The sequence below is a fragment of the Panicum virgatum genome, chromosome 9K (assembly GCF_016808335.1).
Source record: "Panicum virgatum strain AP13 chromosome 9K, P.virgatum_v5, whole genome shotgun sequence".
NCBI lineage: Eukaryota > Viridiplantae > Streptophyta > Magnoliopsida > Poales > Poaceae > Panicum > Panicum virgatum.
In genome coordinates this window covers 30802958-30825194 of record NC_053144.1, presented here as the reverse complement: position 1 = coordinate 30825194, position 22237 = coordinate 30802958, and the positions used below count along the sequence as shown (strand labels likewise).

Here is a 22237-nt window from a genome sequence, read left to right as displayed (position 1 = left end):
CCAGGCCGGGCCGCGTCCCAGGCTGATAAGGACATATGGGCGCGAATTACATATTCCTTAGTTGCTACTCCAACAGAGAAGGATAACGTGCGAAAGGTGATTATTTACATGCTGCAACTTCTCTTTTATGTGCGGACCAACCTCTGACAGATACGTGTGCATGATATACATGGTTGGAAGCTTCTGGAAGTCTATTTTCATACGCAACAAACAGAGCTCTTTTTTAACTTCCGAGCAAGAGTTATGACCAAGTTAGTTAGTGGAAACTGCACAGGCTGTTTTCTGGCTGCGCGAAAACTGCACAAGACTTTTGCAATTCTCCACGAAGATGACCTTTCACACTCAAATAGGAGGGATGTTCCTAGTATATATATCTCATGTACTCCTTTATATGATGCAATGTTGATTTGAGAATTTTTAGAATTAGCAAAGATGACGTCTTCTCCACCATAGCGTGTGAGTTTATGGAGGGATCCTTATCCAACCTCTGTGTTGCATCTTTTTTGTGAGGCTTAATGCACCGCCGCTTCATCGGCACTCAATCCATGCTCCTGCTACTTCGATTGCAGGCTGCGTAGGTTGGTTCTTTAAGAGTGTGATTGGACGAATCCTTAGTTCAGGCTGCCGTATGGAGACGGTGGTTGGCTCCTTGTACGTGTGTCAGGTTGCACTAGTTATCCGTCTACTTACAACTAGTTATGATGGCTGTGTTTTCAGCTAGTTATGCTTGGCAATTTTCTCTCACATCGTAAAAAAATCGGGACGACTCATCAGGCCCCCCGCAGCCACCGCCGCTAGGCACCGGCCTCTAGACACGAGAGAAAACAGAGGAAGAGAGAGGTTTGACTCCATCTGGTTCGAGGAGAAGAGATAGGGGATGAGAGGTATATTTATCTTTTTGTATTATTTCTTTAATTATTTTATTTGGGATAGAGATAAACGGGGCCTTCATTTCTAAATAGTAATGATAAAATGCAAAATGAAAGAAAGTGAGTGTAAAATTATAATTGGGGTCTAAAATAGGCAATAATTCCATAGATATATAGATAGGTATGTGAACATACCAGGTGCAAACCAACCTATTCGTGCAAACTATGAAAATTTTAATCTGAGTCATTGGATAAACATCCAAAAAGTATGGGAGATTGAGTAATTTTACAATTTGGACCCGCCCTTGGATTGGATAATTATATTTTTGCAAATTCCTCCTCCCACCTCTCTGCTCCCCTCTCCTTGGATGTTGATCTGATGGTCCAGATTGAAGTTTACATAGTTTGCGCGAAAAAATTAGTTTGCACCTGATATGTTCCCGATAGATATAGATAGAGATATTTTAAAAGATATGCAAATTGAGGGTTACAAGGAGGTAAATGTGAAATATCCAAATTTCTACACCGCAACGAGGCCCTTCGGCACCGCAACCCATTTCCTCTCCCTTCGCTCCCCCAGCGGCCGCCGCTCGCCACGCGGTCGGCCCGTGCGCCGCGCCGCCGCCCTCCACGCTCCCCTGCCCAGCTGCAGGTCGAGTCCGGCTGGTGCGGCAGCACCCTCCCTTCCCACGACTTCTCTGTTCTTTCTCTCGGCCTCTGTCTTCCTTCCTAGCGGCGACGACCGGGCGAGTTGCGCTGCCCGTTGTTCGTCAAGGGACGGGCACTTCGCCGGCGACGAATATCAGACAGGGGTATGCCTGCCTATTCCCCTCCCTTCCCATCCTGCTGCGCGAAATCAAACGCCCAAACCCCTAACATATGGTATTTGTATTCGGATCTGACCATGATTTGTATTCGGATCTGACCATGTCCTATACTGGTTCCGCCCCTGCCCATGCCCCACGTTAAGGCCGTCACTGCTACCTTGGGTGCCAGTGCAATGCCCGGCGGATCTTCAGCTGCTGATGGTGAAGTGGAGGCAGGATTTGCAAAGCTCCAGGGCGAAGATTTCGAGTACTACATGCAGACATATTCAATCATGCTGGGCCGCAACAGCAAGAAGTCGACAGTGGATGTGGATCTCTCGAGCCTCGGCGGGGGTATGAACATCTCCCGCCACCATGCCCGGATATTCTACGATTTCCAGCGTCGTCGGTTTGCCCTCGATGTTATTGGCAAGAATGGATGCCTTGTTGAGGGTGTTCTGCACCTCCCTGGAAACCCACCTGTTAAGCTTGATTCGCAGGATCTGCTGCAGATTGGGGACAAAAAGTTTTACTTTCTGCTGCCAACGCGATCTATCTTTGCCTCAGCTGCTGCTGCTCGACATGCCCCCATTATTCCTCCACCGCTCCCACCACCATCATATGCACGTCCAGGCCGCCCTCGTTTGTCTGATTTTCACGACCGCTCCTTTGAAGGTGATTATGGCAGGGAAGTGGATGACATTGGGACTGGTATCAGTGAAAGTGGGGTGAGGGGAAAGTTGATAAAGAGAAACAAGAAGTCCTCTGGAGAGTTGGACATCTATGGTGGGCACCGAATCAATGTTGAAGCAATAGGAACCCTAGGTGAAGGTGGTGATCCTATACTCTCTTTGTGCTTCTACTGGATATGATTTATGTTTCTTTATCCTCTTTTTTTTATTGTTATTAAAGACACATATAGTAAATGGTGATTGTGCTTGGACAGTAATTCAATCTAGTGGTTACATTAAACGCTGATCGTATCATATATAAAGAATTATCCACAATCCATATTAGTTGATAAGCTAGAATGTACACAGCTTAACCAAAATTCACAGTTATGGAAATTTTATTAAGTACACAACATAACAAAAAGTGATGGAGGAAATTTTAGTAATTTATAATTGTCATAAAGTTCATGCATCTGCAGATCCATCAATTCTTTGCAATAATATATCATCTTCTGGATGCTACTGCAAATCATGTGTAAAAAGGTCATTTTTTTGTTACAACAGTACCTTAATCTTTATGGATGTATTCCCACAACTGGAGGTCTCTTTTATGCTCAAATGTTGCTACATCTCTCTTTTTTTCCCCTAATATGAAGCTCTAGCAATCTGAATGCATGACCAGTGCTTTTCTTAATAGGGAACATATTAGGTGCAAACCAACCTCTCCGTGCGAACTATGAAAACTTCAATCAGAACCATCGGATCAACATCCAAGGGGAGGGACGCAGGGAGGTGGGAGGGGGCATTTGCAAAAGTGTGATTACTCAATTTAAGGGCGGGTCCAGATTGTAAAATTACCCAATCTCTCATGCCCCTTGGATGTTGATCCGATGACCCAGATTGAAGTTCCATAGTTTGCACGAAGTGGTTAGTTTGCACCTGATACGTTCCCTTCTTAATAATACAGCAAAGACATTAATAATTAGCACTTGGTGTGATGACAATTCTTCAATCCTTTGCAATTTTCAATCGGCACTTGTACTATATTATGATTTTTGGAGATATTTCCATTAAAAGGAAACTTTTTATTCACAGTGCAGAAATAGTTCATATCATCGTGCCTCAACTGCCTTCTTTTGGTTTTGCAGACAGTAGATCAGAAATAAGATCAAGGGGTGACAGGGATATTGACAATCAACAAATCCTTCAAGCAGAAGAGAAGGAAGTCGTGTCATCTGTTGCCACAGTGTTATCTGACCTCTGCGGTCCTGGAGAATGGATGCCCATGGCAAAACTCCATACAGAGGTTTGTTATGGGAAATCATAAATATAGACCTGTCCAATTTCGATACTGAAGTCAAAGCTTTACATTGCTCCCTGATTATTAGTCCATAAAGTTTTTTTTTACTCGATCAACTGAATCATGGCGGCAGACCTACTGCTTTTATCATGTGTTTGTAAACTGGAGGAATGGAACATGGGACTACATCATTAAGGAAAGGAAACCTTTATTGAAATTAGTGATGACATGAATAAACTATGAACTTGTGGGCAAATCCCAACTTGGATTGTAATCTGTAAGTCTAATGTTAGCCTAGCCTGTAAATCTGAACTGAATAATCAAGATCATGAGGAACACCATCCTCACACGTACAATCTGGACTTAGGCCAGATTATGTAGCCATTTTCTATATGTTGTGTTAGATGTCATTGTCATTTCACAGCTTTGCTCAAGCTGTATACAAGCTGACCTGAGAAAACTATCAGGGTTTCTTTGGGAGGGTTTATTCCAACTTTGACTTCACCTGTTTTACAAAAATTGTGGCACTGCAGCATGAAGCCGTTTTGTGAGCCCAGGCTAAAATTAACTAGAAGCCGGATGAAGCCAGTTTTTTTGGCTTCACTAGTCAAGCCGTTTTGGGAGAAACCCTTCCAAACGGCACCTCAATTGAAGCATTCCATTTTGTGCCTGTAGACTATAAACCTGCTTGTATATTAACACATACATTTGTCTGCTACCATCTAGACCCATTCCACTAACATGGGTATTTCTAAGAATTTCAATTCACGCACAAAATATGTTGTCTATAAGACTGTTGCGGATGTTGCATGTACCCAGCAGCAGAAACAGTTGCACAGAATATTGAAGCAGTCATGTTCCACCGAGCTACTGTAGTGGCAAGGTCCTGTTCACAATAGCTCTAGATTATGGATGATGATTTTTAGTTGGGTTATTTGCTTTTAGATACACTCCGCTTACTAGTGAATTGATTATCTTAGGTTCTGATTGTTTCTTATGTCTCAAGACTCAAGACAAGTCATCCCTCTTGTGAATCACAATGTATCTGCCACTCCCTCCGTCCTAGAAAGAATGCAACTGTTTCTCTCCAAGGAGTCAAACAATTTCAAATTTAATGAAATTTATACAAAATAGTATTAATATTTATATTACAAAATAAGTATCATTAGATCAATCATGTCATATATTTTCATACTAGATCTATTTGGAGGCATAAATGTTTGTATTTTTTTGTATAAATTTGGTGAAAATTGAAATTGTTTCGCTCCTCGGGAAGTGAGAGTTGCATTCTTTTGGGGACGGGGAGGGAGTAGGAAGCAGGGAAGAGGGATTGGTTTATTAAGTCTCCAATAATTTCTCATCCCTATGTATGTTCTAACCTATTCTCTGAATATGCTAATCCCCTTAAAGTCAGGTGATGTGTTCTAGGTTCTCAGATGTAGGAGTGATGAATGTAAGAAATCCAAAAATTAAGGGGGAAAAACAGACCGATGAGTACAGTATAACATGCCTTCTGTTACTGTATTTTGTTGTGTGCTGGGCTTGTACTGTGTATTATGCTGTGTGAAGCTCTGAAGTTGGGTCCTTAACAAGGGATGGTGATCTCTTGTAGTTAGGATTTGTGTTTACTATTTTATTGTAAGAGTCCTTCACTAGCTGTTTCAAGAATTTCGAGCTATTTTGAGTTCGCCCTCTTGTGCAGCAGATATACATTATCATTTTTTTGTATCATATGTACAGTATCATAGATGTTCTGTTGGCCATTGACTATTTTCAGTTTTCTGCATAAACTTGGAACCTATATATATCCCTTTGTCTACTGACTTTCTTTAGGTTTCGCTTTTGAAGGATGCACTTTTTTCTAAGCTTCTTGTTTTAGAGAAGCACATATATATCTCTTTTGCTTGTTGCCAATTCGAAATTCTTAACATTTTGATTACTTGCAGCTTCTTGAACAGTTTGGCAACGTGTGGCACCCCAGCAGGGTCCGAAAGTACCTAACAACAGATGACTGGTCACCAACGGAGACGAAGGGCAGGCCTTGGTTTGGCCTTCTGGCCCTGCTCAGAAAGTACCCAGAGCATTTTGTCATCAACACAAGATCGAAAGGCAGAGTGACTTCGGAGTTTGTTTCGCTGGTCTCCTTGCTCTCCTAGAGGGGAAACGAGGGGGGCTAGCTGTCCTGCCGAGGAAATAACAGGCGTTTCAGTCTGTTCAGAAGGGTAGGAGGTGTCTCTCTCATTTGCCTCTTCTGTTTTGAACCCTACGTATGGTATCAACTGTGTTTGAACAGCCGTAATGACTGGATCATTATCATCTCTGTACTGTTGACTTGTATATGTACTATGGAAGCATGAGTTTTAACCAATGCTAGCAACTTGGCACCAGCGTTCATCCATGTATGTTGCAATTGCGTTGCTGGGGTTGTCTGGAAAATGGCGTTGTGTGGAAGCGTGACAGATCTGAGCTGCTTGCTGCCCAGAAAAAAACATAAAAGAGATGTGCGTTGGTTTCCTCGGGCCTTTTGTAAAATATACAGAATCGAATATTTGCAACACACACCTTATTTTCGATCAGCATGATTAATTATCCCGATTCGAACTACTAAACCAGGAGTCCTTTTTAAAAATTCTGGACTAGATATCTCTATAAAACCTTCTAGTTTAGATTGTGTTTATTAATCTTGGTCCAAAGTATTTGTAAAATGCCCTCTTGCCTCGAACGGCTCCACCCCCCACACTACGCGCCTTTCCAGAGCTTCGTGCCCACATGGTGATGTTCTTCCTGAACTTTTCCTGCACTCACTGCCGCACGAGCTTCATCAATTTCGGTTAGCAATCCGTGCATGCATGTAGTACAAAATTTGTAGTACATATGTAGCTACCTGAAGATATTAGGGAGCAGATCAAGGACATCATCAGGTACTTAAAGACAGAAACTCACCTTCCTTCTCTCTCTCGTGGACATTTCGATGAACCAGGGAGTTCAAGGAAAAGAACAAGGTTGACGAGGCTGTCGTGTTATGGACAGTAAATACCGAGAGGTATAGCAACGTAGTCGCAGGGCTTAATGACACCATCACACTCTGCATCGTTGTTCCACACGTTGGATGTTTCAGAAGAGCGGATAAGGATTTTTTTTTTGTTTGTGTGATTGTAGCCCACCTCAATTGCCAGCTACAAACCACACGTCTCTGCACAATGATGGCATGAACCTCTCTGCGCCACAAGTCATCGGGTCCAAGGAGATCTCCAAGAGCAGCGTGGTGGACGACATGGTCACCAGCTATCACATCCTCTAAACAACCCGATCACGTCATCGTGATCAAGGTCAGTCAGACAAATTGACTTTGTTCAAACTTCAGAGTCATCTAAACATGCTAGATTATGTTTGCTTGATACTCATAGGTTCTTTCTTTTGCAGTACATCCCTTATGTGGGAGACAGCAAAAAAGCCATGGACGAATACACACCTCTGAGATCTTCATGGGCGGCAAGAACAACATCGTGCTGCACAACAGCTGTAAAGATTCACTCCTCCCCGCGCCCATCATCCTTGACCTGGTGCTCCACTGCTCCTGGCTGGGCTCAGAACTCGGAATCAGCTCAAAGCCGAAGGCCAGGTAACAGATGATGGAACTGGATTAATCTGTGCTTCCACTGCATAGCATATATGCTGCTCTTCCTTATGTGTGAAGAAACTCTCTCGAGTCTTGACAATGTTATCCCCTTGGCTTTGTGCAGGACAAGTTCCATTCCTCTTTTCAGCTTTTTCAGAATTGAATACCATGATTGTTTTGTTGTCTATTAATCACCATTTATGGTTTATTATGGGACTTGTGGCGTACTAAATTATGAGAATGTAGAGGGCTGATAGTTTACAACTCCACTATTACTGGTAGATTTCACAGAAGGATTCTTATATTTCCAATACTTCCTCTAGTCAAAAATCAACTAAAACTGACTAGAGAGAGGACAATATGGCTTCGTGAATTTGATTAAAAGGTTTGTTTCTTAAATAGGTACACCAGTGGTGAATGCATTGGCCAAACAGAGGACCATGCTGGAAAAACATTCTGCTGGCCTGTGTAGGCCTTGCCCCCTGAGAACAACATGATGCTTGAGCACAAATGAAGGTCGTCACATTCACACACAGATGTAACCAAGGGATGGAAGGAAGGCATGGAACAAGCGAAGGTGCGGGAATAAGACGCCTCCTCTGAACCTGACGAAGAAATAACAGGAGGCCATATGAAGGAGAAGGGTCATGGAGGGAGATCAAACATGGATGTTATCACATGAATCCTCTTGGAAGGCTTTTTTTTTCCTTTTTCAGATTTGGATCGGTTTAGGTACTCACGAGACTAGATTATGTACTGGATCTGCTGTTTGCGGCAATGAACCCTTTATTTACTTGAGCCTTGTTCACATCAATCACATCAATTTTTGAACACATACATGACGTATTAAATGTAGACGAAAAAAAAATCAATTTTCACATATTGCCTGTAAATTGCGAGATGAATCTTGTGAGCCTAATTAGCCCGTGATTAGACAATAAATTGCTACAGTAAACATGTGCTAATGACGGATTAATAGTCTTAATAAATTCATCTCGTAGTTTACAGACAAGTTCTGTAATTAGTTTTATGATTAGTTTATGTTTAATACTTCAAATGTGAAAGGATTTCATTTCAATAATTTTACCTAAACGAACTAAACAAGGCGTGTGTGATTACAGCTGTCAGAACTGTCCAGCCTAATTTTTGGAAAAATCAGAACTCTCAGTTGCTTCATGTCCTCAATTGCTAGATGAAGAACCCGTTTTCTTGGTTGCTATGCTGGGTTTTATTTTATTTCCAGTGTAGCAGATCTCTTAAAATTTTCTTGATTGAAGGCTTTCTGGTAGACATGTCAAAAAAATTATAAGAAAAAAATAGTCAGTTGCAAGCCAAGCAGGGGAGACTATAGGATCATGAAACCCCTGGAGAAAAGTGCAGTTCAGTATTTAGCTTTGCGCTGCAAGTTATGCAACTTAAATTACAAGGCTCAGTACTTCGCTTCCAGGTGGTTCAAGCCCTTGATCATTGATTGATCCATCTTTCGACCATCATATTCTTATTGTGAAAGCTATGCTTGTATAAATCGGTAAAACTGTATATGATTGCACTATATATAGTTTTTACTTCACACATTTGAACCAGTATTCATTAAGGTTCATTTCCTCTTCACAGATGCCTTGCATACAGGACATCAGTTTACAGCAGCTCAACAAGGACCACAAAGCTAACATCTAAATGGTGTTATATTTCGCAAGCAAAAGAAATAACCAATACTGTCTGAACGCATGCAAGGTAACAGGGAGGAGCTTTGCTCGCAGCGCTGTTGGCCATTGGCTGTCTGCTGATCAAACATGGTGTATAATGCTCATGTTGACATCTTGTTGAACTGTTGGGTAACCACCATACATAGCTTAACTTCTAGATTGCTGATGGGGCGGCTCTGCTAGGAGTACAGGTTCAACATTACTTGAGAGTTTCTTTTCTCTGCATCAGTCAGTCTTGTGTATAACTTAAATTTCTGAAGTCCTGACAATTGATACAACAACGGCTATATCATCCAGTTTGCCCCCACTGAAACCAAGGTACCCAACTGAGAGAGCAGCATCTGAAAATGGGCTTCTCCCAGCTCCAGACCTACCCACTTCCTGGGCCTTTGCAGCCAAATGCTCTGCAATCTCCTGCAAGTGGAATAAAAATGTGTACTTAAGCCTTTTTGTTTCACGCTGGGCATTTTTATTTATGAAGGCAATTGATTCTGACCGTTGGTTTCAGATCTGCCTGCAATGATTTGAAGATAATAGCAGCTATTTCATGCTCATAGACATTATCAAAAAGACCATCCGTTGCCGTCACAATTACATCCCCTTCCTCTAGATCAATAGTATAATTCTGAAATGAGAGTTAAAAAATTAGCCCAAATGTTAGATTTTAACATGTGGTGGAATACAGCAGTTCATGTTAAATTATTTGTACCTGTACAAGTTTAAAGGGGTCATCTCCCTTCTCAATTTGTAGTGGAAAATTGAAACCATAAACCATAGGTTTTGATTTCTCATACACTTCTCCATTTCTTATTACCAAAAACCCAGAGTCTCCGATATTTGATGCTTGAAGAACCTGTAGCATTGATAAGTGCAATGAAAACAAAGAAAATGGCCAATGAGAAAATGGAAAAGTGTTGATCACTAGAACAAACCTGGCCATCAAAGTGAGCAACTAATACAGTGGAAGAACCAGGAGAGCATGTTTCATCTGCTGCCTTAGAAAGGATTTGCTCTGGTCTAAGATCTGAAGTCCCTTGATTCTCAGTAACGAACTTGTTACAGCCATCCATTAGTTCTCTTGCATAAAGCCCCGCGTTGATTCCTGAGCACAGTATTTTCATCAACACTTGCTGTGGTTCCATGAATGATTTTGATGCACTTAAAATTCAGCTAGCACAGATTTATGACACAAATGAAGGCTCCATAATGATGACGGAGCTATGAATACAGTTATCTGGCAACCAAGTTCTTCTGAGTGTTGCCAACACTACAACTGATATGAACACTACCGAAGAACTTATTTGCAAAGGCTGTGTTGGGCCTTGACATTTCAAATAACATGTTCTCCTAAATAAAACAGTTGAACACTTCCATTTTCTTACTTACTCAAGCAGGCTTGCAATATTTTAAAACAATTATAGTTTTTGGCTCGGAGTAGGTGTGGAGTCGTAGAGATAAAGGAATCTCCCAGCTCCTGTCGTTTTCAACTTTTTGTATGTCAACTTGTCAGTCTACATGCTTATCTACATCTGGATTGCTGATGGCAAATATATAGCCATATTGTATCTCAAACAGTCAAATCTTCCGAATTATTTATGTGAGTGTGTTGTATTTGTCATGCCATTTGCGTTAAGGCATTAAAATTGAAAAGCAAAGGTAATTATGCTATCATCCTTCAGTTCAATGGTCAGACCTAGTCATTTCTGGTCTTGTTATTGTCACATACAACTAGCAGAAATCTATTATGGAACTAGCTTAAGATAGTTATCACTAAGCATTTCTATGTGATTTCATAAAAAATAAAGAATTTAGATTCCTGGTAAATAATGAACTTCTTTTTAAGCTATGCATATATAACTACATACTACAGCTAGAAATACAGTGACAAAACTTGGAACGCTGGGGCATATTATATAAAGCTGAAATAGAAAATCAGAGAACCAATAAATCTTGTGCTTTTACCTTCAAAAGACCATTGGCCAACTCCATCTGCTACACCAAACCAGCCATTGCCTGCAATAAAATACGCATCCTCTCCGCCTGTTGCTACCTGGAAATTGTTTTATAAGTATCGTAACTGAAGCATCAGTGGAAGTATGGATGCATTTTAAGATGAATTTTTGCAGCCAAGGGAAGTATATTCCATAGAAAAGATGAAGTATGTGGAACTTTTGGGAACCAATATAGCTATTGAGATCTTGCAAGTAAAATTACTCTGTCCTTCGGTGAGATGTAACAAATGCATAAATGCCAAAAGAGAATGAAGAGAAATAATTACCTTAGAAGGATGAGGCAGGATTGCAGCACCTGATGACAACACAAGTGTTGATCGGGCTATTTCAACCATCCTAGAAGTAAATTGAAACATTAAAAAATCATTAAAGGACTCGTTGAAGGTCTGAACTACAAGCATACACGCCTTTACTACAGGCAAAAAGGCAGGAAAAGACATAAGGTAGGCTTGCATGACAGACATAACTAAATGAAGAGAACATGTACCACGTACAGCTTTAACAGCGATAGAAACTATTGCAGCATAAGCTATTACTGACCAATTTGTAGTCTGAAACACTTGAAATCAGAGTAAGAAACAAAGTAATACCTAACAGAATCTTTCACTTCTGAAGTGCCTTTTCTCGAATCCACCTCCTTGCTAACTTGTTCCTATGGGATAAAAATGAGCAATGTCAACCCCAGATAAGCATATACCCGAGAGTTCAATTCAATACCGCCAACAGATATCCTACAATAACATAACTTCACAAGGTTTTTGCCCACTAGACACATAATGTTCGCTATGATTTTCCCATTTTGCAACCAAAGTCCACAGACCATTGTACTTAAAGGATACATATGTGTCACCTGTTATAAAGACTGTCTTTTAGTTTAAGGTGTGGTCCCTTGCAAAGCTACAAGATATGATCACAAGATGAACCAACGAAAACAAAAATACCACATCAGCAACACATGACACAAAACATGGTTGAGAATGTGAACAGAAGGGGAAGGGACAGTATAACAGCTAATTCCACCAAAAAATAAAAAAAAAGATGCTGCTGTCAAGTGAGCTTTAGATATATGATGAAAAGGAAAACAGGGAGTATGTGACAAAAGCTGGATGTTTGTGTTGACAATTCAAGCAAGCATACAGGCAATACTCAACCATATCTTTCAATTTGTGCTGCTATTAAGTTTCCACTTCATCACAAACATGAACCAAACAAACATGAACCAAAGGAGCAATCCTCACCAAGTTGAACTCTATACCTTACTGAATGGACTGCAATACTAGAAGAAAGTAGCCATTTTCTAATCAGCTATTGACCATTTTCTGTAATCGCTTAAAACTGTCCACGGACTAACACCTTCGTTTAATTTGGGGAATGTATTCGTGAAACATAGTAACAATTCATGATATGCAACAAGCCTAGTCATCTGAATTCGGAAGATTAGTTTAAGCGCGCGGTTGCATACCTCTGCTGGTAGTGGGGGGGCGAACTCGGCTCCCTGCTCGTCCCCGCTGGAGCCGCTGGACTCCGTCTCAACGTCGGTGTTGAAATCGTGAGCGGTGGAGCCTTCTGGTGCGGCCTCAGAGTCCTTCAATCCGGCCGTTCCTGTCGCCTCCTCGCAGCCACCACTCGCATCAGCGGCTGAGGCGTCCTCGCTCCCCTCGCGCGGCTCCAAACCCGTCCATGTCGTCTCCACGGCAGCACCACTCGTCCGTACGCCTGCCCCATCGCCCTCCGGCTCATACTCAGATTCGGCGGCCGCAATCGCCTCGACGGAGGCCTGCCTAGCCTCTGCCTCCTCAACGCCGGCATTGGAACCCGCCGACTGTTCCGGTTCCTCCTTATCCGCGGCGGAGGCGGCACCGGCGCTAGCAGGGGGAGGTGCCAGGGATACCACCGCTGCGGCGTTCGGGCGCGACTGCTCGACCGCTGCCGGGGCGTCCAATCCCGCGCTAGTGACGCCCTGCTCAGAGTCAGGCTCCAGTTCCGTCTCGCCGTCACTGACAGCGCCGGAGACAGGGGAGACTGTGGAGTCGGGTCTGATCGTTGAGACCGCTCCCAAACTACGGCTCGCCGGCTCCGCTTGGGGCTCTAGCACGTCGGGCTTTGGTGGACCGAAGCGGAAGACGATGCTCCCATCCGCCAGCTCTGCGCGCGGCGATAGCACAGTACAGCACAGCCGAATCAGCGACCGAGACGAAGGGGAAGGGAGGGAAAGCAAGTACAGTAGCACTTGTTACCGGTGGTGGAGTGGAGTTCGGGAACCGCGCGGTGAGGGGACGGGACCGCCGCCGCGGCGGCGGTAGCATGCGTGCGGCGGCGTGGAGGGAGCGGCAGAGGGAGCGGCAGAGGGAGCGGCGGGGGTGGCTTCGGTGAGAGCTTGCCGGGTCGCAGGTCCAGCAGCCCTGCCGCCAGCGGCAGCTCCGCCATGGCTCACCTTGAGTCCTGCTTGCACAGAGAGAGAGAGAGAGAGAGAGAGAGAGAGTTCAAATTGTGCTCGGTGGAATGCGAGAGGATGTGGCTCTGGACTCTGAGCTCCTACTAGCTTCACGAGGTAAGAGCGTCTCCAACCCATTATATAAAGGCAAAATTTGGTCAAGGATGGCTTTTGCCTAAACACACTAAAATAACATGTATTTGCCCAAACACATTAAACTTTCATGGCAATTGGGTGCTGGACACTATAATACATATTATAACATATCTTCATCAAAGAGGTATGTAAACATTTATAAAAGACAAGTATACTCCTACCCCTTCAAATGAACATATTAGATAGACAAAAGGACATGATAACAGCATGTACTTCACCATATTCTTCACCATTCAGCACGCAACAGGGAATGATTCAGCAGGTTTGGCAAAAGAAAATCACAGATTCTGAGCCACATTTAGCTATCTTGATGCTACCAAAACTATACACGCTACTGATCTGGCACTCTCTAGTCTTTCTTAGACCTGACAACCTTCAATTTCTTTGCCTTCCCCTTCTCCATGAAGGCTATTGGAGATAGTGCTTCACATGCAACAGGCTCTATGGAGCCTTCAAATTCCAGCAGCCTTTTTCGCCTAAAATGAATATAGAGATATGTAAATAATTATTTTAAAGAAAGATAACAACCAGAAAAATATGATGGATGACATATACCTCCTTGTCATAGGGCTAGGTGTTTGCACATGAGTGATAGCTCTACTTGGTGTAGATGGATTTTGCTCCAGCAACCTCCTTGACATACTAAATAGAGAAAAATATGCCAAATTCAGTAAGAAGTAATACAACATGGCAAAATTTAGGAAGTTGCATTTGTACCTTCTTGTCATAGGGCTTGGAGTAGAAACAGATGTGATAGTTCTTGTTGGTGTAGATGGTTGATCAAATGATGGTTGCTCCTATATTGGATTAGTGGCACTACTAGATGGCACTACTTGGATTAGTGGCACTACTAGAAGGCACTACTGTGACACTTTTCTTGGCTCGTTTTCTTTTTGGTTTTGGAGGGGCAGGTGGTGGTGCATCAGATTCATAAACATATTCATTGCAAGTTTTTCCCATGTGCCCAAGCTGTTTACACCTTTTTGCATCTTGTGGATCTCTTTGCAGTGCCACCTTCTGCAACTGATTTGTACCTTCTTTCCCTTGGTCTACCAGATGCCCTTTTCAGAATTGGAGGCCACAATTTGAATCCAGGGTCAACCTTAGGCCATTGTTTCCTATCTGTCATTGGCTTCACAGATTTTTCATAGGCTTTTTTGAACTTTGCCACAGAATAGTACTCATGAACATAGTCTTCTATATTATAACATCGAAATGAAGTGATAATACAGAGGGCGTGTGTGCATGGCAGACCAGTAACTTGCCAGCGCCTACATGTGCATGTCTTCTCCTTAAGATCAACAGTATGCCTCCAATGAACTAGATCTTTTGTAACACCTTCAACTTCACCTAAAATTTCAGTCTCAGTACCACCATCTTTGTGTGAATACCTCCACACATATTTGAGCCCCCTGCTTCTTTTATTGAGTTCCTTCATGACGTTAGGTAGGATCTTGCCTTCAAGCTTTCTTGAAAGTTTTCTTCTCAAGAACATTTTGTCCATTTCCATTTGTCGTATCCTATCCATAAGATCAACTACATGAAGGGATTTCTCTTTTCTAACCCAACTGTTGAATGTTTCAGCAATGTTATTTGTGACATAGTCACACTTGCTAGCTTCAGAGAACAAGTGTCATGTCCAAAGGTGCTTATGAGTATTATGTATCCATATCATAGCTTCAGGGCATGCTTCATACATTAGATTATAGTGCTCTTCAAACCTGTGTCTTTGATAAGCTCTACATGCTGGCCACAGATGTTTCTCAAAGACTTCACCCCGAAATCGCTTATGGAAGTTTGCAACTAAGTGTCTCATGCACTCCCTATGCTCAACCCCATTTTTGAAAACTTTAGTAACAGCTAAATCAATTCCTTTGCCTGCATTAGTTGATATCACAAGGCCTGGAGGTGATCCAATAACTTGATGAAGTCTGCTGAAAAACCATTCCCAATTGTCACTTGTCTCTGATCCAAACACACCATGACACACTGGAAACATCCAATTATTTCCATCAATAGTAGTAGCAGATGCAAGTTGACCCTTCCATTTCCCAGTCAAATGGGTGGAGTCCACACCAAGGAAAGGCCTGCAGCCATTTACAAATCCATCCACACAAGACTTCAATGCAACAAACATTCTAGTGAACCTCATCTTCTTTCCAACTTTCTCATATTCAATGTCTACCAAACTGCCAGGATTGGTCTTCTCCACCTCTGCCTTGAAACTGAAAATACACTCAAAACTATCATCCCACTTCCCTTTGAGCTGCTCCAAAGCCTTATTTCTTCCATCCCAAACTACCCAATATGACAACTTCAGATGATACTGGTCCTCAAGCCTTTTCTTTAATTCTGTAGCCCCAATTGTATTGTCCTTTGCAAGCCAATCCATAACCCGATCCTTGACCCAGTGATTTGTTGCCATACAGTTCTTCTCAACTTTTCCTGTGCTTTGACAAGTGTGTTCACAAGGCATCTTCTTTATCTGAAACAAGCAAGAATCAAACTCAGTACAAACATATAGTAAAAAATCAGTATACAAAATCTGGAAGAAGAACAAGTACCTCCCAAGTCCTTCCGTCCTGCAATTGTGAGACATGTATATGCCACTTGCACCGTTCAGCTTTGCAATAACCTCTATACCTTGTTGCCTCAGAATAGGGAGCTGAAATTTCATATTCACCTTTTATTGCATATTGTCTAATAGCTTTTATGAAAGTATCACGATCCCCAAAAGTTACACCAACTTCTATTTTCGGATTCTCCAAGTCAGTTGCATGGATAATTGTCTCACTACCGCATGCATCCTCAACAACTAATTCATCCTCCACACAAGCATAGTCTACATCACTATCTGGTTCAGACTCTGATGAATCAGAAATTGGATCCTCATCATTCAACCCAACATATTCTACGTCATCCTCCACCCAAGGCACTTCACTAATTTGCTGAATTTGTGGCTCTACAAGGGATGAGTCAGTTTCAAGTGAAGGTTATGCACTAGTTTGGTTGGCTGGGGTATCAATGCTTCCCTGCAAAACACTAGGCATGTTCTCCAGCCGGCCAATATCATGTATGTGATCCTCATCATCTTTTCTTATAACACGCACTTGCACTAACAACCTCCTTATATCCCAATACATGTCAATTGCATGAAGCAATTTCTGGTCAGAATCAATCTCTTCATAGCTATGACTCATATTATCCCAATAGGTGACACGCAATTTTTGTTTCGAGCCTAGCTTAATTTCTGTAGTAATTTCAAGAAGCAAATCATTCCAGTTTGTGCTATCCCTATCTAAAATCTTTGGAATGTTACATGCCTTGCAATATTCGCGACCATCATCATCAGTTAATTTGACATAAGCGCCTACTCGAACAGCAAGCATGTAGGACGAATTAGGATCCATCCTAGACATACAGGGCACAAAGATGAATAGGATGAACAAGAAATCGATTTAGTTACCAAAATCAAGCCTACAGTTACCCTAACCCTAGAAAAAATAGCAAGAAACTTACCCGTCGGGAACCCATGACAGATCGGCATGATTCTTTGGGAAAATGTCGCTGAAGAATCGTCGAGGAGGTTCCTCCATATCTTGCCACGAGCAGCCGCCCCCGCCCAGCCACGAGCGGGCGTCGTCTCCGTGACAGGCTGCCGCCCAGAATGCAGCAGGCGGACCTCAAGGCGCTGGCGCAGACCTGTAGCCCGGACAGCACCAGGGGATGGCCGGACGGAGGGCTCCTAACCTCCTAGGGAGCATGCGAGCCAGCAGGAGGAGCAGCGTAGGAGTAGCCCCTCCGTTCGGCAGCAAGGACTTGAGTCCCGATATGTTCCAGCAAGAGGAAAGAGGAGAGGAATAGGCAGGGGTAGTGATGTCTTTTTACGTGTCCTTTTACTAAAAATGATTACAATAAGGGGGATAGTGTCCAGGATCTAATTACCACAAAATTTTAATGTGTTTGGACAAAGACACATTTTTTTAATGTGTTGTAGCAAATGCCACATTTTTTGAGTGTCCAGCACCTAATTTTCCCTTATATAAATCACCATGGATAGATATAAAAGGGAAAAGAGTGCTAAAACTCATTTTCAACAGAGCATGTAAAGTCGTGGACTTGCTTCTCCTTCTGCATCTCGGAAAAGTCGGTAGGCATCTTTAACGATGCCCCGCCACTCGCCATCCCTTCTTTCGCGTGGTCCTGTCCTCTCTCCCGTGCCCTCTCTCACGCCGCCCGCCTACCTGCAGGTGACCGCGCCACCACCGCCACGCTCCCCCTACTCGCGGGCCCCGAGCTCCACCGGCCACCGTATCTCCCTGCTCGACAGTTCCGAGCTTCACTGGCCACAAGCTCCGACGAAAAAATTTCCGGCCTCCACTCCACCATCTCCAAGTTCCTCTCACCTGAAGCTCTCTCACCTCCCTAGCTCCCTTTCCAGCCCTTCAAACTTAAGCTCCGGCCGCCGCACGTCCAGGAATCGAGGATTCCCCTATCACTGGCCATCCATGGCCCTCGAGATCCGCCCGTCGTCGATTTCACCCCTCCCACCATTGTTTTCTTCATCCAGCGGCTCAAATTAAACCTAGGTGAGGCGTTGATGCCCGTGCTCTCCTCGTTCTTGTGTGTTCCGCAATTTTTCGCGCACGTTTCGAGTGCCACCACAGCCGCCAAGAGGAAAGGAGGGAGGGGCCGGTCATGGAGACGGTGGGCAGAGATGAGAGGGAGAGAGATGACGCGTGGGACCACGTGCCAGTGCCTATGTGTGGAGAGAGTTGAATAAATGGATATCTAGATTGTTGGAGGGTACAACAAAATAGAGAGAGAATTTTAGCCAAATAACTAGCTTAATGAGTTAGCTAAAGAAGAAAAATCTCCACTAAAAACTGAATCCAACAGTCTTTAACTTCCTCTGGTTGGTATCTTCCTCGCTATTCCCTCCCTCCCACTTGGCGAAGAAGTCGAGCCCTCCCGCTTGCCATCCCGCTCCCGGCCCCACCCTCCTGCACTCCCAGGACTCATGTTGCCACGTCCTCCTCCGCTGAGCCTCCCTGTCGGCGCCTTTTCCGCCGGCGCAAACGCTGCCCACCGTGGCCGACCGCTACGAGCTCTGCCTCACCTGCCTTGCTGAGGCCGCCGCGGCGCTCCGCCGTGAGAACGTCGACGAGGACACGAGGTCCCCCGTCTCCGCAGGGACAAGGAAGAAGGCGAAGTAGGGCGGCAGGCGGAGCAGAGGAGGCGCGCGAAGGCGCGGAGGAGCAGCACTGCGATGGGCGTCTTCCCGACACCTACCTCGCGACCCTCCATGGTTGCTGCCGCCAAGAGCTCTATGCCGAGCCACCACCCCGGCCTGGATCTGCCCTAGCTGACCGCAAAAACCGGTTGCCCTCGTCTTCTTGGTGCTCCTCGCCCTTTTCTCCCACATCGCCGGTGAGCCCCCTTGCCGGATTTCGCCTCCAACCACGGTAGCTCTGGCCAAGGACTTAATTGCGAGTTTCCAATTTTTTCTAGGGTTATCAGTGCAAGAATTCAGGGACTCAATTGTAAATAATAACTTTGACTCAAACTCAGATAGCTAGTCTGGTGGAAGAAGAAGAGAAATAGATAGGCAATCTTAGCTATTTGACTAGATAAATAGAAATATAGGGAGTGAGATTTAACTGACTTGTTGAAGTTGCTTAACAAGGGCTCCGGTACCCTAGAGCCCAGCAGTTTTTGCCTGGACGGCGAGGGTCGCTGGTGGGTGGGCGCGACGCCCCGTTCGGCCATTCGGACTTAAAGGCGGGCACCACAGTTTAGATGGGAGTAGTTAACGGTATAACCAAGGGTCCATCGCGTTTCACCGACACTCGCCACCTTTAAAATACATGTACATAACCTTACCCTATGAAACCTTCGAGAGACAATTCCTCTAAGACACGCACATCTAGAGATATTCCTAAGAAAAGTCTATCGATCTTATTGCTCATTTAATTTGGTTAATCAGTTTGTTGCAGGAGATTGAACCCATATCTAGGGCTTAGAATCTGTTTGGATCCATCTCGCTAATAATTCATCTAAGCATCTTCAAGACACTCTTCATATCTTTTTCTAGTTTACCGGAATAGAGATTTTGGTGAAAAAAATACCCTCCAACAACTTCTTCAGTTGGATATCTAAATATGAACATTCTCTATTTCGAATTTCTCGCTAGCCAAAGATGAAGGCGAGAATGGCTCTCTAGACTACATACAAGATATAGAAAAGTTGTTTTACTATATAGAAGAGTCTTTCTAAAATCTAATCTCTAAATTATCATTTAGAGAGTCATTTGAGTAAAAATTATTTTCTATATCTCTATTTTTTCAACTGTTTTTCTATATCTTATGCATAATCTAGAGAGTCATTCTCGCTCTTCGTCTTTAGCTAGTGAGAAATTTGGAATAGAGGATGTCTATATTTAGATATCCAATTGAAGAGGCTGTTGGATGATTTTTTTTCACCAAAATTTTTATTTCAGTAAAATAGGAAAGATATAGAGTAGTTGTGCTAGCGCTAACCGCTCTAGAGTCGATACTAACAAAAATTTAAATCATGTATTTTGGAAGGAATATCTGCACAGTCCAACCGGCCGCACCCGGTTCAGTTTCACCATGCTCCAAAGAAAAAGCTACACTGATATATTAAGCCTACCATTCCGTGGCTGTGCTACAACTCAAAAAGAAACTAGGTGTGTAATACTGAAACGTTGCCACTGCACCAAAAATAAAGTACCTCTCTTTGATACATTAGGCAAATCATATGCTAGTAAAATAATAATTTGAATTAGATATTTATTTATTCTATCTCAAGGTGACGAGGTTTCACTAGTACATAATCATTGATTTGTCTCAGTTGGAAAACTCTTGTTAGTCTCAGGTCAGGCAATCAAGACGAGTGCCAACCTTCAGTCCCGGTTAGTAATATTGTATCACCAATCGAGACTAAAGGGCCTGCCACCCTCCGCGTCGTAGGCACGCATTTGGTCCTGATGATGTCTTCCTTGTGTTCTTCTTTGTGCCATCGAATCAATTTAGCGTGTTCTTTCTTTCTAAATAGACGATTTAGATATGGTCGAGTACCACATGACTTTAGCAAGAACTCTCTTTCTGGGATGCTCCCTCTCAACATCCCAAGAGATTGTAACACAATGCACTGCATACACAGCATGTATCCAAATTCTCGTACTCATCACCTTGGTAGAGAATGCAGTTATTGGGACATGCATATATCTTCGGTATCTCCAATCCTAGAGGGTAAACAAGTTGTTTGGCTTCGTATGTTGTGGAAGGCAATTCTTTGTCCTTAGGAAGCATTTATTTTTTAATTTTTCAGTAATTCACCATATCCCTTGTCGGATACACCATGCGTTTCCTTCCATTGTAGCAGCAACTCCAAGGTGGTGCTGCCAAGCTTCTTCAATCCATCCTCGTAGCCTGAGTACAACAACTTGGAACGTTGGTTAGCATTGTACATCCATTGCCAGGCCGTCTGCATTGTATTATGTAAATTATCATTAACAATTATTTTAAAATTTCACTTATGCATTATCTCTCTTTGCCTGAAATATTACTCTAAAATATTTAAATACTCTTTTCAATTGAATTATTTTGACACTTTAAAAAATTATCTTTTTGTTCATGTAGCCTACAGCATTTTCAAAAAATAAAACTAATTTCACTACTAAATTCTCATATTCGGAGTTCAAATAGAGAGATTGCACTACACTTATTAAATAAATGTAAAAATTGAAATTCTCATAATTACGCTAGCATGAATAATTAAAAGATCCAAACTATCCATCACACAACATGAATAATAAATTAAGGGGTCTAGAATTAAAATGTCCAAATGTCCATCACACACCATGATTAACTAAATGTTTAAATTATCCATTACACAACATGATTAATTAAAAGGTGTAAAATACCAAATAGTTAATGTTGACTGAGACCTCGTGAACTGCCTCACGAACTCTAATTTTTGCCATCCCCCATGTTTCGCGTCTTGCATTCTGTCGAGCCATCAACTCACAATCACTATCCATACCATGTAACTCGACATCTAATTCACACTCAACTTTGCACCTTGCATTACATAGCGCGAGACAATCATATGCTTTCTTAATCCAATGATTAATACGACCGTTAACAAGTCCAAAGACGCTCTTCAGAGCGGAACTCAAGGGAATGTCCAGTGTGCTAAATGATTGCATACTGACGCCTGACTAGGGATGGCAACGGGTACAAACCCGTCGGGTATCACTAACCCAAACCCGCACCCGCCAGGATAAAATCGTACCCGTTAAAAAACCCATACCCGTCGCGGGTATGATTTCATGCCCGTACCCGTACCCGTGCGGGTTTTTTGTACCCACGGGTTTCCCGTACCCGATAGAAGAATCAACAAAATTTAATAGAAAACATAAACAAATACACAATGTATTATAACCAAATGAGTCTATGAATAGATAATCATCGATGGGAATGGAAGTACATGAGCCTAAGTCTCTCTTAGCATGCGATTGGACCTTATTTTGATACAAGACCTTGTGACATTAGTATTTTAGGTTCTATGTTGTCGGGTTTATTGTACCCACGGGTTTGCGGGTTTGGGTACTTGAAGAACAAACCCGCACCCGCAAAC

General features: G+C 43.0%; 3 protein-coding genes and 1 pseudogene across 5 annotated transcripts; 2 read left to right on the top strand and 2 right to left on the bottom strand.

The window, feature by feature from the left end:
• The first annotated feature begins 1402 nt into the window (after window positions 1–1402).
• On the top strand, window positions 1403–6040 carry LOC120651229 (FHA domain-containing protein FHA2-like). 3 transcript variants are annotated; one of them, XM_039928654.1, is made up of 4 exons: window positions 1405–1681; window positions 1840–2506; window positions 3495–3652; window positions 5593–6040. In XM_039928654.1, exons 2-4 carry the CDS (start codon window positions 1870–1872, stop codon window positions 5800–5802), a joined length of 1005 nt encoding a protein of 334 aa, XP_039784588.1. In that variant the 5' UTR covers window positions 1405–1681; window positions 1840–1869; the 3' UTR covers window positions 5803–6040. The 3 variants fall into 3 exon arrangements, with proteins under 3 accessions (XP_039784586.1, XP_039784588.1, XP_039784587.1); XM_039928652.1 differs by having other exon boundaries at window positions 1403–2506; XM_039928653.1 differs by lacking the exon at window positions 1405–1681 and having other exon boundaries at window positions 1688–2500.
• A 735-nt stretch (window positions 6041–6775) lies between these two features.
• LOC120647939 lies at window positions 6776–7313 on the top strand (annotated as a pseudogene).
• A 1453-nt stretch (window positions 7314–8766) lies between these two features.
• On the bottom strand, window positions 8767–13476 carry LOC120651227 (probable protein phosphatase 2C 71). The gene is made up of 9 exons (XM_039928651.1): window positions 13221–13476; window positions 12446–13128; window positions 11574–11635; window positions 11250–11319; window positions 10934–11021; window positions 9904–10073; window positions 9681–9824; window positions 9468–9596; window positions 8767–9385 (listed from the first exon to the last, which is right to left on the bottom strand). Exons 1-9 carry the CDS (start codon window positions 13408–13410, stop codon window positions 9218–9220), a joined length of 1704 nt encoding a protein of 567 aa, XP_039784585.1. The 5' UTR covers window positions 13411–13476; the 3' UTR covers window positions 8767–9217.
• Window positions 13477–13712: 236 nt separating this feature from the next.
• Window positions 13713–17434, bottom strand: LOC120651230. The gene is made up of 5 exons (XM_039928656.1): window positions 17093–17434; window positions 16138–16238; window positions 14291–16058; window positions 14129–14215; window positions 13713–14049 (listed from the first exon to the last, which is right to left on the bottom strand). Exons 1-3 carry the CDS (start codon window positions 17118–17120, stop codon window positions 15207–15209), a joined length of 981 nt encoding a protein of 326 aa, XP_039784590.1. The 5' UTR covers window positions 17121–17434; the 3' UTR covers window positions 13713–14049; window positions 14129–14215; window positions 14291–15206.
• Window positions 17435–22237: the final 4803 nt, after the last annotated feature.